General features: G+C 39.2%; 1 protein-coding gene across 5 annotated transcripts in view; it reads left to right on the top strand.

Annotated features, from left to right (window-relative positions):
• Window positions 1-17,616, top strand: part of CTNNA2 (catenin alpha 2) — a 1,136,651-nt gene that overhangs the window by 389,084 nt on the left and 729,951 nt on the right. For all 5 annotated transcript variants that reach the window (XM_082745335.1, XM_082745334.1, XM_082745333.1 and 2 more), the window contains one exon: window positions 10,511-10,714. In XM_082745335.1, the coding sequence (XP_082601461.1) occupies window positions 10,511-10,714 (204 nt within the window). The remainder of the gene's footprint in view (window positions 1-10,510; window positions 10,715-17,616) is intronic.

Raw genomic sequence — 17,616 nt, 5'->3', positions numbered from 1 at the left:
TGTTGTTTGATTGCTGAGACTAGGAGTTCTAGTACTATGTTGAATAGCATTGTTTATAGTGGACAGCCCTGCCATGTTCCTGACCTTAGGGGAAATGCTCTCAATTTTTCCTCATTGAGAATGATATTTGCTGTGGGTTTTTCGTAGATGGCTTTGATGACATTGAGGTATATACCCTCTATGCCTACACTGTGAAGAGTTTTGATCAAGAAAGGATTCCTTACTTTGTAAAATGCTTTTTTAGCATCTATTGAGACTATCATATGGTTCTCGTTCTTTCTTTTATTAATGTATTGTATCATATTGTTTGGTTTGCGGATATTGAACCAACCTTGCAGCACAGGAATAAATCCCACTTGGTCGTGGTGAATAATCCTTTTAACGTATGTTGGATCCTATTGGCTAATTTATTTTTTTTTAAAGATTTTATTTATTTATTTGACAGGACCCAGGGATCATGACCCGAGCCAAAGGCAGAGGCTTCAACCCACTGAGCCACCCAGGTGCCCCGAGAAAAGAAATACTAAATGAGTAGCAACGACACCAGAAAAAATACACTAACCAAATCAGAAGAGATCTGAAACACCAAGGGGAGAAGAAAGGAAAAAGAAAAAAAAAAAAAATATATATATATATATATATATATGATTGGTGACTAGAACAGAGCCACACAGTTGATTTTGGGTGTATTTTGGTCTGTTAGAAGAAATTATCTCCCATAATTTTATACTTCATCTCAGCCAAAAGGCCAAGAAGCGATAACCTCCCATAATTTTAAAGAAAAAAAACATATATATATATATATATATATATATATATATATATATGGATAGACATAACAAAGGGATGGAATATGAATGTAAATATGAAAATTAAGAAGGATTCTAAAGAAGGAATTGATAAGATAAGAATTGGTTGAAAAGAGAGGAAAGAATGTGATCAGGATGGAGACCAGAACAAAGCCATGCACTAGATTAAGGGTATATTTTGATCTATTAGAAGAAATTATATCCCAAAATTTTAGAGGAAAAAAAATTCCTATATGTATATAAGTAATAAGGTTAGATACAATGAAGGGATAAAATATGACTATAACAACTAAAATTTAGAAAGATTTTTAAAAAGGTATTGATAAAATAGTTAAAAATGTTAAAGTAAGAAAGAGGAAAAATTTTAAAAAATAGAAATAAAATTTTAAAAATTTAACTTTGAAGGACTAAAAGATTGTAAGAAAAAAAAAAAAAAAACATGAATTCTATGTGTTACTTCCACCTAGCTCTGGAGTTCCGCAGTTCTCATTGATTGGCAGACTTGGTCTTGGCTAGATATTCTTGCTGATCTTCTGGGGGGAGGGACCTATTTCAGTGATTCTCAAATGACTTTCGCTGAGGCGGAATTGCATGGCACTTGTCAGGGGCCAGGCTAAGCAATCTGCTCGGATTCACTCTGTAGCTTTATTTTTCCCTGAACACTTTCTGTACAGCCTTGGAGGGTGGGAATGAAAATGGCAGCCTCCCTATCTCTGGCCCAGAGAAGCCGCAAGTTCAGGGCCCCACTCCTCAGTGCACCCTCAGAAAAGCAGTCAATCCCTCTTATCTCCCTGGTCTCTGGCCACACTCTGTGCTCACCTGGCCTGTGACCGAGTGTTTCTATCTCTAGTACACAGCTCCGCCTGGAGTCTCCAAACCCAGCAGATTCCTGCAGTGTGCTTCCATGCCACTCCTCCTGAAGGAGGAAGGAGGAGGTGTCTCCAGATCTGCCATTTGTGGGGTTCCTGCTCAAAGAGCAGTGCCCTGACTGTGCCTTGGATCATGGTTTAAGGTAACCCCCAAGCTGAGAGCCCAATCCTTGGCTCCATCTCTCCATCCAGCTTTCCTAGTCTGATACCTGGCTGCTCTGCCACACTCAAACACTCCTAGTCTTTTTGTGTCTGTGTGGGTCCTGTGACCACACCGTCCCCACAAGAGCTCCACCCCCCACTTAGCCTCTGGCATGATGTCCCTCAGTGGAGAAGACTTGTAAAAGTTATGATTTTGTGTTCCACTGCTCTCACTTTCTGAGAGCTGGCCCCTCCTCGCACAGTCTATCTTCCCATCACTTCACATTCACTTCTCTGCACATCCTACTTTCTAGAAAGTGGTGGCTTTTTTGTTCCTAAAATTGCTTTTCTTCTTCTCTTTGATCTCCTGTTGAGTTTATAGGTGTTCAGGATGGTTTAGTAACTATCTAGCTGAACTCCTGGGACCCAATGATATTTTGGTCTTCTACTCCTCCACCATCTTGCTCCTGTCTCTCTTTGTTGTCTTTTTTTAGCATCTTGCAAATTCTGCATACATTTGAGATGACTAATTCTCTAAAGAGTTTCACATTGACAGACAGAAAATCTAAAGATAATAAATTTTTTTCCTACTCTTTAACAAGAAGTTTCTTAGTTACTAAATAAAAAATAAAGTAAAATAAAAAGCTTTACCTTCCTCATCTGTGCATTAAGAATCTTGGGTATAAAACCACTCCTTTAGTGTTAGATGTATGCTAGAGCCTTTCTACTGGCATAGCTGTAGTTAAACGTTTGACTTTAATGTTCCAAATTATATCTGGTTTGCCATTCCTGCTCAGTTACTGCTTTGAGTGCATTAGATACAAATTCAGTTTTAAGATAGTTAATTCCTAGCTAAAGAAAAACTAAGATAATAAAAAAAAAAAAAGAAAAACTAAGATATATTTATGTTTTCCCTCTTGGTAGAAAAAGTGTTTTAGAATACCTGCAGACCGGTTTGAAATAGATGAGAAATTAAGAGTATGCTAAAGTAACATTTTAGAACTTTAATCCTAGTAATTGTTCGCTATTTTCCATACCTCTTTAAATTGTATTAAATAATCACATACTATCACCATTTAGTATCTAAGATGGAGAAGTGGCTGGTGTATTAGTTTCCTCATGGTGATGGGCATCACACATGCCAACAGATACATCACACATGCCAAGAGATACATTATGTATACATAAATACATAAACGAAAAGAGGTAGCATAGTGACTAGATCCGGGACTCTGGAGCCGAGGGCATGTGTTCCATTTCCAGCTTTGTACTTTGCTCTGAGTGTGTGCACAGGCAATTACTCATCACTCTGAGTTCTTGCTTCATCTAATTGACATCTACATTTTTTTTCCTGTGTTTTGTTTTGCAGTTCTTCTTATTGTAAATTTGGTCTTCCAATTGGATATTCCTTATATATATGAAGGTAATTAATTTTGCATATTGATACAAGTAACTTCATGAAAAAAATTTTGTAGAATTTTTGGTAGATTGTCATTTTTCCAAATTAATAGGTATAACATCTCCAAAAATGATTGTATTTTCTTTCTACTTTTCATATCATTTAGTTCTTTCTCTTTTCTAGTTGTGTTTTCTAGAAACTTCAGAATAATACTAAATAATTTAAGGAACACCTGAGTGGCTCACTTGGTTAAACATCGGACTCTTGGTTTCAGCTCAGATCATGATCTCAGGGTCATGTGATCAAGCCCCACATTTTCTGAGCTAATTGGGGAGTTTGCTTAAGATTCTCCTCTTCTTCCACCCCCCACCACTCATAATTGTTTCTCTCAAATGCATAAATGATTCTTTAAAAAATATATTAAATATTTTTATGAATTTGAGAATTTTTTGGTTTCAACATTAGACTACTTCTATTTACATTGAGTCTGATGCGGCTTTTGGATGAAGATATTTTAAATAAATACAGTACATACAGATATACATAGACACATAAGCATGATTTATCACCGGTAACTCCTTAGCTTCCAAATGTAATGGACATTCTCAGTCTTGATCTTTTTACTCTTTGTAGAGTTCCCTAGGGTTCTCCCTTGTCAGCTATGGTCATGCACTCTCCACAATCTACTTAGATCTCTGACCATCTTTATTATATCATTTGAGACCTTCCCGATGTTGGACTCACTCTTCATTCTGTTACTTTCCCTTGGGAATTCATATCCATCTCATGGCTTCCACTCCTGCCTTTATTGTGATGATCCTGCATCTTTCTAGATGGCCCATTTTCATGCAGTTATAATCAACTTCCACCAGACTTTTCCACTTACATGCATCATAGTCACCTTAAGCTTGTTTCAATTCAGCAAATGTTTCCTTTTCTTCTTTTTTTTTTTAAACATTTTATTTATTTATTTATTTATGGCAGAGAGAGATAGAGAAGGAACGTAAGTGGGGGAGCTGGAAAGGGAGAAGCAGGCTCCCCACTAAGCAGGGAGCCCAATACAGGGCTCTATCCCAGGACACTGGGCTCAAGACCTGAGCCGAAGGCAGACGCTTAACTGAGCCACCTAGCAAATGTTTTCTTAAAGTGACAACTGTAAATATTGCAAGCTTTGTGGCCCACACCGTCTCTCTCCAAACTTTTCAGCTCTGCCACTGTAGCATGAAAATGGCCAGTATGTAAATGAGCGGGCCTGATGGTGTTCTGCTAAATCTCTATTTATAAAATAGGAGGCTGACACCCAGGATAGAGCTTGCGGACTCTTGAATTGTACCTGTTGCTCATGCTGTAAATTTAAGTTTTATCTTTGATGACAACTTCTTTATTCTCAGAGGATGTGTATCTCCAAATTTTGCAGATTTACATTCTAAATTTGTCCCACGGTATGTCCTCTTTACCTACACATACATGATCTTGTAGTTTTCCTATTTTTCTTTTGGGTTCTGGAGGCATGGCAATTGGTCTTCGAGTCTTCTACTTTTAGTCCTGCCAAAGCTAACTTCCCTAACTGCCAGAGGAAACTTTCTAAAACCAAACAGAATTATACTATTCCTATGTTTTAAACTCTTGATAGCTCTTCATTATCTGAAGCAATGTTCACAAAGTGGAAGCTTGTTAACATGGAATAGAAGTCTCTCAGGATGTGGCTGTGCTTTCTCCACCAACTCTGTCTCTGTCTGGGTCCATTTATGTAGTAAGAGCCTCAGCACAGTTCTGAGACAATCTCAGTCCTGTGGGAAATCCAGAGTAGGAGCAGAAGTTGCCTGTTAGGCCATTCTCCATGGTACAAGAGTGGCCTTATTGTGTTCAGCAATTGACAAGGGCTGCCTGGGGTCAAGTGTGGCTTCTAATGGAACTGTTGGGGATCTCTAAGTGTGGCAGATGGAAGGAGTTCCTTAACGGTGCTCACAGAGAAGTTTCTCTTCAAGGCGAGTTGATGACACCAGACCTGTGACTTTACACCTCAGCTTCAATAAACCTCTTGTAGTAGTCTTCATATACCATGATAATCCTTCACTTCCATGGATTTGTTCCCAGTTCCTACTTTGTCTGCGTGAACTCTTCCTGCTCCTGACTTTGCTTTGTCAACTACTTGTCACTCTTCAGGTCTCAGCTGAGGAATAATCTCCAGAAACATTTCTTACCTCCCAAATTGCCAAAACTCAACCATTTCTTAACATCATTTCTATGTTTTCCAAATTAGGATTGGTAGTACCTGTCTTTGGTTATTTGACTAGACTGTAAACCTCTTATGATCAAGAGTCTATGCCCTGAGATAAAGAGTCCGTCTGTGCCCTCAGACACCCACAGCAGCTGCCACCCATTTTTTTTTTTTTTTTGAATGGCTGTACACATTTATTTCTTGGAAGGGCAAGGTAACTGAGATGACACAAAACAGTATGAGAGATGATACTTAGGTCATTATATTTAGTTTAGGAGAGTTTCATAGCTTAACTATGAAATACATTTTCTGATTGGGATTAATTAGGCTCATTTTAACTGAATGCGGGCAGTCTGATAGAGCAACACTGCTTAAAGTCAAAAGACCTGTGTTCAATCCTGTGCTCAATCCGGTGAATGACTAACTGAATGACCATGTCATCATCCTGGCATTTTTCTCTTCAATAACATGCAGAAAGTAATACTAAGGGCACATAATTTTAGACTTCTCAAACCATCTGTAATGTATTCAGCCTCTTGCTTTGCAGAGGTCTCTTTTCTACCTCCTTCTGTATCAACCTGCATCAAACATGACTCAGTGTTCCATGATGGTACTGAAATTTAGATCACAGAACTCCTTGTAGAGAGAATGGATGATAGCTGTGATTTAAAAGTGGGGCTCTTCTAACAATTGCGTGTGCAGTGAGGAAGGTAAATGTATTATTCTAGGAAGTAGTTTTGAACTATATGGACTCCTGAATTATTTCAAATTAAAATTTTGATCGAGTTCTACATTGGAAATAATGGGAGATCAATTATGTAGGACTAGAAGAGACCCTTAAGCACTGGCTTGTTGGAAGAATAGATTTCCAGTCTCCTATGCTTGGGGATGAATTATTGTGGCTACCGTCTTTCCGGCCATGCTTTCTAACTGCCACTCCTTAAAATGTAAAAATGAAACATCATTTTGTAAAATTAAGGCTGTTAGAGAGTACGACAAGTAAAAATCGCAGAATACGATGTTATGCAAGTCAAATAAACAGAATGAAAATAGGCGAGATAAAAAGAAATTAAAGTCTCATTTTTAAAAGAAACAGATAAGGTAAGAAATGCAGGCCTGCAATTTTAAAATGAGGTAAAATGACAATATAAGGTGGAACCGAAAGATCAAAAGGATAAAAAGATTAAATGAGCTTTAAGAATACAAACAAGAGACTTACATATTTAAAATGTAAAATCTGAGGGGATTAAAATATGTCAAATAATAGGAAACACCATGAAATCCTCTGTCAGGAGCACACCTTTGTCTAAATGGGGAGACAAGAACCCTTGGCCATTCCCTTTGCCTGGTGCTGGCTTGTTACCCACTTAACATACACCCTCTGTGAGCAGGGAGGAGAGTTTCGATCCGGGATGCTGCTTCGCTCCTTCCTGCCAGTAGAGGGCAGCCGCACAGAGAGGTGAGGACAGGCTGCGCTGATGCAGGAAAGAGGCTGTTTGCTGGTCCCAAATGACCCTGAAGCATACTAGCAAAGACTCTTGCCTAGATGTCTCTCAATTCATATTAAAATGATAAATTAGTGTTCAAAATCCTTTACATTTTTCTCTTTATAACAGTGTAAGCCAATAAAGCATAAAATACGAAAAGGTTGCAAAATTAACGTATTGGAGAATCTTAAAACTTTTGTAATTTTTTAGCCTAAGTCTATTTGGTTTTATTGTATATCATAGTTCTTACATTAATAGCTATCCTTACGTTGTCTATTAAAGGTACAATCCTGTCAAAAAAAAAAAAATAGTGCAGAAGCAAAAAATCCCTATCTCTCTCTCTCTCTCTCTCTCTCTGCTTTGACATCATACTCTGTATTTCTTGGTCAGGACTTGGTTGCAGGAGTTTGTTTGTTCTTTTAACTTTAGCAACTCTAGTAAATAGTCTGTCTTCTAGCCCTCGAGCCCCTGGCTTCATTTGGCTGTGTGTGTATGTGTGTGTGTGTGTGTGTGTTTTCTTGTTTTTTTTTTTAAAGCTGGTTTGAGATCTGGCCAGTTTTCTGAACACACACTCACACCCACATACACACAAAAAACCCACACCCCCTCCCATATACCACACACTCATCCCCCTCCACCCATTACACACAACCTGAGCACACACCGACAGTGCTTACCCTACACACACACAAGCACCGAGGCACACGCAGACGTGTGTGCGCTGCCCTTTACCTTTATGCCTTTTCTCTCCCGAGGGGCTTCTCCCTGCCAGCTTTTCGCATCCATCATTTCAATGCGCCCCATCTCCAATACAGAGAGGGATGAGAATATTGTCAATGTATTGTTTCTTTCCCAGGGAGATTTTTAAAGAGTTTTTCCCCCTGTAATCTATAAATAATGAATAATTCCATTAGAAATGTGATGAACAGTGTAACTTTTATGCAGAGTGTTTCACGCTCAGTGTTTCAGTGCATTCACTTTCATGACAGCCTAGGGCAGGTGGGAAGAGCACGGAGCTGACATTGCCACAGGTTCTATTGTGTGTTTTTGGGTTCTCAAAGGTAATGCATGCATTTTAAAGGGAACCCTCTCTTTGCTCAATAGGTTTGAGGAATGTTACTGTAAACTGACTCCTTTAGGGCAGAACTCCCCTAAAGCATTTCATGTGGTAATTTGCTCTGGGCCGTGCAGTATTTCCAAAACATATTGGCCAGGGAAACTTATTTTTTCATCAAAACATTACATCTCTAAGCTCAGTGTTCCGTGGAAAATAATTTAGGAAGTAATGTTCTAATGACAGTAGTACATTTTCCTCTGTTCTGCAAAGAAACTGTTTTACAACTGCCCTTATTGAAGAGTTCAAATTTACCTCGGTATATTTCCATCAAATTGGCACTTCTTTATATTTTTAGTACAACGTATAATAAAAAAACCTACACTAGACCAAATATATGATTCTGAAGAGTCTTCTGAAACCTCAAAGCAGAACGAATGATTCTCATTATGTTTTATGTGAATCTGAGTTCCCTATAAAAGAGTTCTCTGAAAATCTGTAAGCTTTATAAAGGAAAATAGTCTAATTCTATTTTGATCAGGTGTTTCTTTAATTAGAGTATTAGTCTAACATATGTCACATGATAAGATTATCATAGATGCATCAACCAACAGCAGTGGAAAGAGAGAAAGAGAACTCAAAGGGATCCCCAGCTCTGGTACAAACAGCCAGTGTGGCAGGAAAGCCAATGTTCCTCTCTCAGTCTGCCTTTGTGACTGTTCCCTCTAATGATACATGCTACAAAGCCATCCCCTGTACTGAGGCCTCTTCATGATTTTTGACACTTTTTGGAGAGTTGCTAGTATACAAGGAACAGAATCTGAGTCATACTGTTCTGAGTGAAGTAACAAATTATTATCTTTCTAAGGTCTAAGCAAAAATGTGAGGCTGGTCTTTATGCCAACAACTGCCACAGAAAAGCTTCATCTTCTGTTTGTATGACCTCATGCATTTGCCCTCTAAACTGAAGAGGGAGCTTTGACCAATGAGTAATTTCCTAGGAAATCCAAGGTTCTAGTGTGTGTGTTTAGTGGGTGTTCTTTCTGGTGTGTGTTCAATGGATGGTTCTTTCTTTCTAAGGTGCCACCTGCTTGCATTCATTCCTTGGCACCTCATAGCCCTTGTGTTGACAGGCTCTCTGCTATGGAGATGTGTGTGTTATAACAGGAGAATCCAAGTCAGAGCCACTGATGCTTGGAGCACAGCTTTCAGGAACTACCTTAGGATGCTTTGGAGGGTTAGGGCAAACTTTGCCAGAGCCTGTAGTCAGACTGATTTTGTAATAACTAAGCAGTTAGTCTTTCTACTCTAGTTAGTATTGCTGGAATGATCTTCCTTGTTTTGAGAAGAAAAGGGGTCCCCACTGGAAACCCGCCATTGATTAAAGTCAACTTTGCCTTCATACGATTATCAGACAGTTCGTGTCTCTCCACTCCCTTGACTTGCTGGGGATAATATTCTCCAGGTTCTGCTCCTATTTTCATTTTTTGATTCTCATCCTTCACACCCTAGGAATTGGTATTAATTGGGTCTTATTTGGTCTTCTTGTTCTTTTGACATTATTAGTATGCCAGTCACTGTCTTGTGTCCAGATAACCCTGATGATCTTCAGGTCCCCAGAGAAACTGGTCAATCTCTTGAAATCTGGATGCCTATGTCTGTAGCTGGATATCCTCCCACTTCTGGACATCCTCACCTACATGTTTCCAGGCTCCTCGGATTTAGCAGGGGCTAAGTGAAGCTTAAGTTCTCTGCAGCACCTTCCATTAAGGAAACATTGTTATTTTCCACCTTATCTAGGCTCCTTCAGACCATGCTAGTATTTTTATCATGATATTGTCAGTTAATTTTAACAAATCTCGCTCGTTCTCTCTCTCTCTCTCTCTCACACACACACACAGTGAATACTTTTTTAGAACACTAGTTGGCTATATATATATATATATATATATATATATATACACAAATTATTAGTTTCCAGTGGGAAGTAACCTATAAAGTATATTTCTGGCGTATGCTATTTGCCAAGGTTTCAAAAGGCGTCCTGCCACGGGACTCTTTACTTCTCATGAAATAGATACGATGTGTACACTAGTCACTAAAGGATCTTTAAGTTGTTGATTACACATCATACTCTTGCTCTAAAATCTTCTCATAATCCTTCAAAGTGTTACCCTGAAATGTGCTTTCCTTGAAGGCTACAAATGTAAAAAGGAAAAAAAAGGTAAATAAAATAACAAAGAAACAAAGCCACTGTCACAATCTCATCAGAAAACTCTGGTTGATACAGCCTTTTCTAAGAACACACCATTGAAACAAGATGTGCTGTTTTCTCCCTGAAGATTAGATACAGGGGAAAGTATCTTAGGGACAATTGCTACTTGGGCAAGGCCACTTTGGTATTTGTCTAAGCAACCAGCTACCTCTCCATGGAGAGTCTTGCTCTGGCCGCAGGTATTTCTGGTTCAGCAGGCAGGGTGCAAAGGCAGTTGTGTCTTCTCCCCTAATTGTTTCATGGTGCTGCTTTCAGAATAAGATAATCCTGGACCCCATGACCTTCAGCGAGGCCAGGTTCCGGCCGTCGCTCGAGGAGAGACTGGAGAGCATCATCAGCGGCGCGGCGCTCATGGCCGACTCGTCCTGCACACGCGACGACCGGCGCGAGAGGATCGTGGCCGAGTGCAACGCCGTCCGGCAGGCGCTCCAGGACCTGCTCAGCGAGTACATGAACAATGTAAGTCCTGGGCTCTCGGGGCTCAAATCCGGTGGGTTTGGGTGCCAACTCGTGGCTTTCAGGAAAGCGTGCGTAGCAGGAAGAGGGGACAGGTGTTCCCTGGAGAGAAATCAGTCCCAGGTGTGGAGGATTGGACAGCTGCGGAACGGAGGAACCACTTTGGGAGAGTGGTGTCCTGAGCTCGGTCAGAATGCTTTATTAGCCTGGAAGAGCATGGTGGAAGAGCCTGGTTAGTAAAATTTGGGCTGATTACTTGAATGATTTCATGGTCATTTTGATGGCTGGTCTCAGACTGAGGTAAGATCGCAGTTGGTGAAAGTTGGATGGTGGATGGAAATGAGGATATAATGAAGTCCTCTTACACAGAGCACTTTTGGAGGCAAGGGCCACTCTAGAGCATCTTCAGCGTTAAAAGGCATTAATAAGTGTAACAGGTTTTCCAGTGTTTGTGCAGGCTTGGTTGAGGTGGAACTGTTCAAGGGCAGTGAAACTTGGAGGAACTATTGATTGATGTGCAGTTGGGAGTTCTGATGGGAATTCATCTCCAGGTTCTCAAATGGGCATTAGTGGTATCTAGTGATACTGCAGCACCGCCAACAGCCGTCTGTCTTTCTTACAGTTATAAGGTGTGACAACCGTTATATACCTGAAAACTACACAAAGAAGATGAAATCCATATTTTTTGTCTTGAAAGGCACTAAATTATGTTTGTATTGATTTGCTAAATCCGATCAGCTGAAGTGATGTTGGTGTTGTCCAGAGCTTGCAACCTTGAATGATCTGGAGTTTCTCCTGTCCTGGACTCCTGGGCTTGAGACAATTCAGCATGTAGTGGTAAAATGTAGGTAGAGTGAGGTCTTGACATCACATGTTGAAGGCGTGTTCTGTGTAGTGGTCAGGTAGGGAGTGGGACACTGACAGTCTCACAGCTTTTGAAGCCCATGCTGGGTCCTTTTAGAACACCAGTAGGCAACACTGAGACAGTGCTGTCAACCCGTGTCCTCTCTCCAGCCCAGTCCTTCTTCGCCTCCAGGACCCAGCCCCTAATGACATGGCAGCCCATGGGTCAAGCCAGGAGTCAGCATTGACAGGAATGGTGCTGCTCCTGCCAGACTCTTCAGAGAATGTTGATCTAGAAAACAAAAAGATACAGAGTGCCCTACAAACTGAAAACCAAAAATATCTTTTTACATGAACCTTCAGATTCTTTGATTTGAGAAGATTTGTCCCATTTTCGGCGCACAGAGAATGAGGTGTGGATGTCTAACATGGTGTCCAGCTGCTGATGGGAATTTCTCCATGGGATGCTGGCTGACGCAGAGTTTCTGTGATTTGGTCTGTGGGTGCTGTGTGGGGTAAAGCTAGAGATGTTGACTGCCATTGTCTCCCAGGCTGAGTGCCTCTTTTGAAAAGCAGATTTAACAACAACAACAACAACAAAACAATGCTTCTAACATACGGGATTCTGTGTGTTTGTTGTTTTTAGCAGAATAGCAGCAGGCTACTTACCTGTATGTGGAATATGGTTTTATATTAAGGCACGCTGGTCTTTCTTTCAAGGAATTATGGCCAAAGAAGGAAGTATAAACAGCAGAGAACAAGCGATGGTTCAGATTTCAATATAAATATTTCTGAAAAAAAGTTTGTTCCTGTGAATTCTAATCACAGAACATGATTAAACCAGAGTTGATAGAGATATGACATGTAATTTTCAGTTTGGTGTCTAGAATCCTTTCAAGCAGAAGTTTGTTCTGTCAGTGTAAACTCCTATAGATCAGCAGACCTGATGGAGTTTTGTATTTTATTGACTCTATGAGCTTATATTTCTGTTCATAACCATGTGATACAGGAAATGTTTTGTATTTCGTGTTACAAAAACTTGATTTCTGCTTGGCTATGCTTGGTGGGCTTAGTGCTTCAATTTCAAAGTGTGCAAATGCCATTCACTTTGAACCATCAGGATCAAAGACTTCAAAGAAAACACCTCCTATTGACTTTTATGTAAAATGTTTAACTTCATACTTCTTTGGTGATTTCAAGATAGAATTGGATGCAGTTGTATCAGCTTCATCATCTCTGTCCAGCGCCCTCATTTCTCCCATCAAAATGTCAATTTTTTTATTTTGATATAGCCTACATTAATATAAATCCACATCTCTGCCTTGAATGAAAATTCTGTTGTGTTTCATAGCAACCAATAAGTTAGTCAGTTGTGCCTAGGATGTTGATTATAAGTTTTTTTTTTAAGTTTATAAGCTCTAAGAGTAAATGTATTATCAAGTTATCACTCTGCAGATACTCCTCTTAGTAAGCTAAGCAATATGAGGTTAAAGAATTTATTAGATTGAGATGAAAAGATTTCAAAATGGGCATAACTGACACTTCTGGATTCTGAAAATTTCCTGATCTTTCCCTAATGAAAATTTGACTTACAAAGTTCACTTGTAAGCAGACATGTTCTAAAATCATATAAATGCCAAGTGGTATCCACTGCAGGGAGATGGAAATGGGAAGAAGATCTGTATGCTAAGTGATTAGGGGAAAGTGTCTGCATGGGCCAAAAAACCATATGAGTTACACTGAGCTCAGTAGGTTATCTGTGGTGTGTTAGATTTTCCACAGAAGTATGTACAAGTTGATGTGTGTGTAACAAAAATTGGGCATCCCAAAGAAACTAGTATGAGACAAAAGTGCTGTGTGAACAGAGGCGTGTGGCAAAAATTATGATCATAGTGTGGCAGTCATAGAAAAGAAAAGCTCTGGATGGCCTTGTTTTTTTAAGTTGATGATGTAAGCCCAAGTGAGAAGATTCTTTAAAAAAAACTCCTCCTTTAAATAGACCATCACTATTGTACATAGGGGAAGACTAATAATGGAGAGAGAGAGACTCTTTTTCTAAAAGATGTGTGGCCTTTGGACGAGTGCCATCAGGGTGGTGGTTGGTGTATTGTGTCGAGTACTATAATTAGTTCCAAATTATAATGAAGACATCTCTGTAACTTACAATTTTAGACAGTTTTTTTCTCCCTTATGGAAGTAAAACTTTTTTTTGTCAAAAAAACACAAAATACAAAAACCAACCAAAAACCTTTAAAAGTGACCATTTGTTGTGAGAGACAACAATAAAACATGGCATTTTATTGATAAGGATTTTATGATCGATTTGAATTTGTAATATCCTGTTCATTCCACAGATTTGTATTGTGGGCACTGTTCTAGGCTTCTGGGATGTAGAAGGGAACAAAATAGATAAAATTCTCTGTTCTTATGGAGCTTACACTCTAGCTGGGGGAGACAATCATTTGAGCCAGGGTTATTTTGGATGATGGCGAGTGACCCGGGGAAATTGAAATCCTGGGAGCCAGGGAGCGTGGGGTAGAGCTGTAAATTAGGGTGGCCTGGAAAGGGTTCATTGAGAAAATACTTTTGGTTAAAGACCTTTTGGAGATGGAGCAAAGAGTGCTTGAGGTGGAAGGAGCATGGAGGTTAAGCATTTCACTGTGAACAGGTGCTTGGGGCCCAAAGAACCTTTATGAGGAGGCGATCAAGACTGTTGGGAGTGAATGGCAGCCAGCATGAGACAGGGTCTGCAGGTCTACAAAGCGCCAGACTTACCCAAGGTCTTTGCAGTGTTGCATGAAATTTGCTTTTCACTTTAATGGCATGGAAGGTCACTGGAAAGTGTTGGGATGAAAGTGCCATGACTGAGGTCCTCAGATAGGACATAGGGACACCAGAGGGACAGGAGAGGGGTGCCAAAATAATTCGTGAGAGGGTGGTGGCTTGGCTCAAGTGATAACAGTAGAAGTGAAGCCTCAAATTCTAACTGTATTTTGAACAGAATTTCTTATAAAGTGGCCAGTGAGAAGAATATATCTGTTTCATGAACACAAAATGGACGGCAGTCAGTGTAAATGGTAGTTAAGGTTGTATCAGCCCCCGCTATGGTCTTCAGTTGGTATCTTCAACTGGCTTCACTTGCATGAAAAATTCTGATTTACTCAGATGTAACGGTTTGTAAAGAGCTCACTTTGCAATGCTTGGATACTCTGCTAGACAGATTGCATGTGAAAAGGGAGTTAAGTAGAAAATTTTTATTTCAAAGTTGTATCACCCAAAATACCCAACTATGGTTCATATGAGTATAAAAGGCTAGAAAAATAGAATACTCCAAGTACTAACCCTCACTGCAGAACAATAAAGAGATGTGTTAAGCCATTCTTTGTGCACAATTTCGCTATTAGGCCTTGATGGGAATATGTGATAATCAGATATGCCTGGACCTTGTGTGTTGTGCTGTGCAGGCTGGTTCAATTTTACATAAACAGATGGTCTGTGTTGCTCTAAATTGGGGCGTGTGTGTGTGTTTTAAGACTAATGCAGAACTACCATTTTTATAAACCAGCATACAAAGTCTAGCAGTACAGGGGTACAGAGAATTAAAGGACATACAGTAATAACTTGTTGGTCTCTGATATTTGAAAATGTGGCAGGTTATTTTTTAATTATATTTTTCTAAGTACTTAAAGTGATCTATTTTTACAGAAGATTTGAATCCAATTTTTTTTTTTTAAAACCTTTTAAGCGCCTAAATGGATTCCTGGGGACATTTTGTAAACCCCTAATGTGATGGACGTGTTGAAAGCACTTGAGGATAAATTAATGTAGGAGAATATATCCATATCACAAGTGCCCGAAACATTTTGTAAACCACTAATGTGATGGACATGTTGAAAGCACACGAGGACAGATTAACGTAGGGAAATATATATATCACAAGTGCCCAAAGGATCGTTGTCCTATCCTTTGCCATAGAGTGGATTTTATTATTAAGAGGGGTCCTGATGGATCCAGTTTATGAAGGGTGAGATCTGAAATGAGGCCTTAAAACTTCATGTTCAGCCCAGTTGTAGGTCCCATCCTGTACCGAGGCTCAGAAAACTACACTGTTTTAGTAACACATTAAGTGATATCCAGAGCCAAGGGAACTCTGCAAATAGTGGGCTTGTACACTCTTTGTTCTTGTTGTTGTTGTCTTGTTTTTTAATGGTGCAAGAGAAATGTGTGTTTATTGTAGATGATAAATAAGAAAAAAAATAATTCATAATATCATCCCTAAAGATGATCATTGTTAGCAAATTTGTATATGTCTTTCTTATGCTTTTAAACTTACGTAGTGATACATTTGTATGCAGAAACACACAGGCATGTTATACCTTGAGTTTTAAAAAATAGACTCATTGTATTTGGCATTTTGTAATCTCTTTTCTTAATGTATTGTGACTATGTTACCATGTCAATAAACATTCTCTAACCTTAGGTTTACTGGTTAACTTAGCATTTTATTATATAAACGTGTAATAATTCATTGAGAAGCAATTCATTGTGAGAGTATTTTTTTTACAGAATATTGGGAAAGATAAGGAGGGCAGCCTTTTCATGCTGGCTGTGTAGAGTGTTGTAGGCCCAAAGAATGACTGACAAGCAAGTGGGAAGGCACAGCTTTATAATTTATTTGCTTTAAAGGGATCCCTGAGAATTTTGTGCCATGAAACTTTTGTATGTGAAGACATTTTAAATGCCTCTGAGGTTCTATTTTAAATGATCATAGATGTATTTTTTCTGTATTTTATTGATTTTTTTTTCTCTCTCAATTTGATTTTTATTTATGAGAGTTTCCCTACGTTGGCTATATGTAGTACTCCCAAGAGGGGTCTAGGACAACAAGTAAAGGGGTTCAGTAGTTGGATTTGGCCTAGGGTCCCAAAGAAGGCCCTGAATGCCTCTAAAGGGAGTGCTGTCAATGAGAGAACTTTGTCGTAGAAATTATGATGCCCCCAAATTTCTCCCAGATGGGAAGATAGAAGAAAGACTCAATAGTTGTTGCCACTTAATAAGGTTAATTGTTAATTAAATGTAAAAATTGTTTCCAGTAGTATCTAGGCTTTCTCATTTCTCAAGTTTATAGAAGAGGGGGTGAAATTCACAAAAGTCAGCTGGGCTGATTACAAGTGTCTCTACCAGAATGTTTGGCTTAAGATGGAATAGAAAGTAATGCTTAAAAATACTTGTGGACCCTTGTTGATCCAGTGTTCCCTAACCCTCCTCATAAAAGGCCTCCATTTTAAGAGGAAATTGAGAGCTGTTTTAATGGAAGTGGTAGCTCCATTCAAGAGATTGGAGGGGGAGACAAATCATGAGAGACTGTTGACTCTGAGAAACAAACTGAGGGTTTGGGAGGGAGAGAGGTGGGGGGTTGGGTGAGCCTCGTGGTGGGTATTATGGAGGGCACATATTGCATGGAGCACTGGGTATGGTGCATAAACAGTGAATTTTGGAACACTGAAAAGAAATAAAATAAAAATATAAAATAAAATAAAATGAGAAGGATTTCTAATACCTCAATTTGATGCCTTTGATGAGAAGCTTTTCCTTGCCTTTTTCTTATTTGTATGTTTTCTTCTCTTTATACTTTGTGTCTTCAAATGGGTTCAGTGCTCTCATCTCTGAATTTTGAGCTTCAAATTCATCTGTGTAACTGTGCCTCTTCTGTAAAACTTTTGTTCCATGAAGAGATAATTCTCAAATTCCTTTTTTGTAGTTGTACTTCCTGCTCAGACACTGAAAAAGTACAATTAGGTTACCAAACCCTTATTCTGAGGTCTAAAACTGTCCTTCGAATCCACTCTTGCTAAGAAACATGGTTGAGAAGAGAAGTCGTTTGGATGGTGCCTTAGAATTCATCTCAGAATTACCTTGCAATCCCATTTGCCTGGCAAGGCAGTTTCAGTGTGACTGCCAGCGATACGCTGGCACTTATAAGGAGTAACATATTTTGTTTTTCTTTTTATTTTCTTACCGTATTCCTTTTCTAACGCTATCCAACTGAGTTTGCTACAGCA

The sequence above is a fragment of the Mustela nivalis genome (assembly GCF_964662115.1).
Source record: "Mustela nivalis genome assembly, chromosome: 8".
Classification (NCBI taxonomy): Eukaryota; Metazoa; Chordata; class Mammalia; order Carnivora; family Mustelidae; genus Mustela; species Mustela nivalis.
The sequence above is the reverse complement of the archived record's forward strand: the minus strand, read 5'-3'. Positions and strand labels throughout refer to the sequence as shown.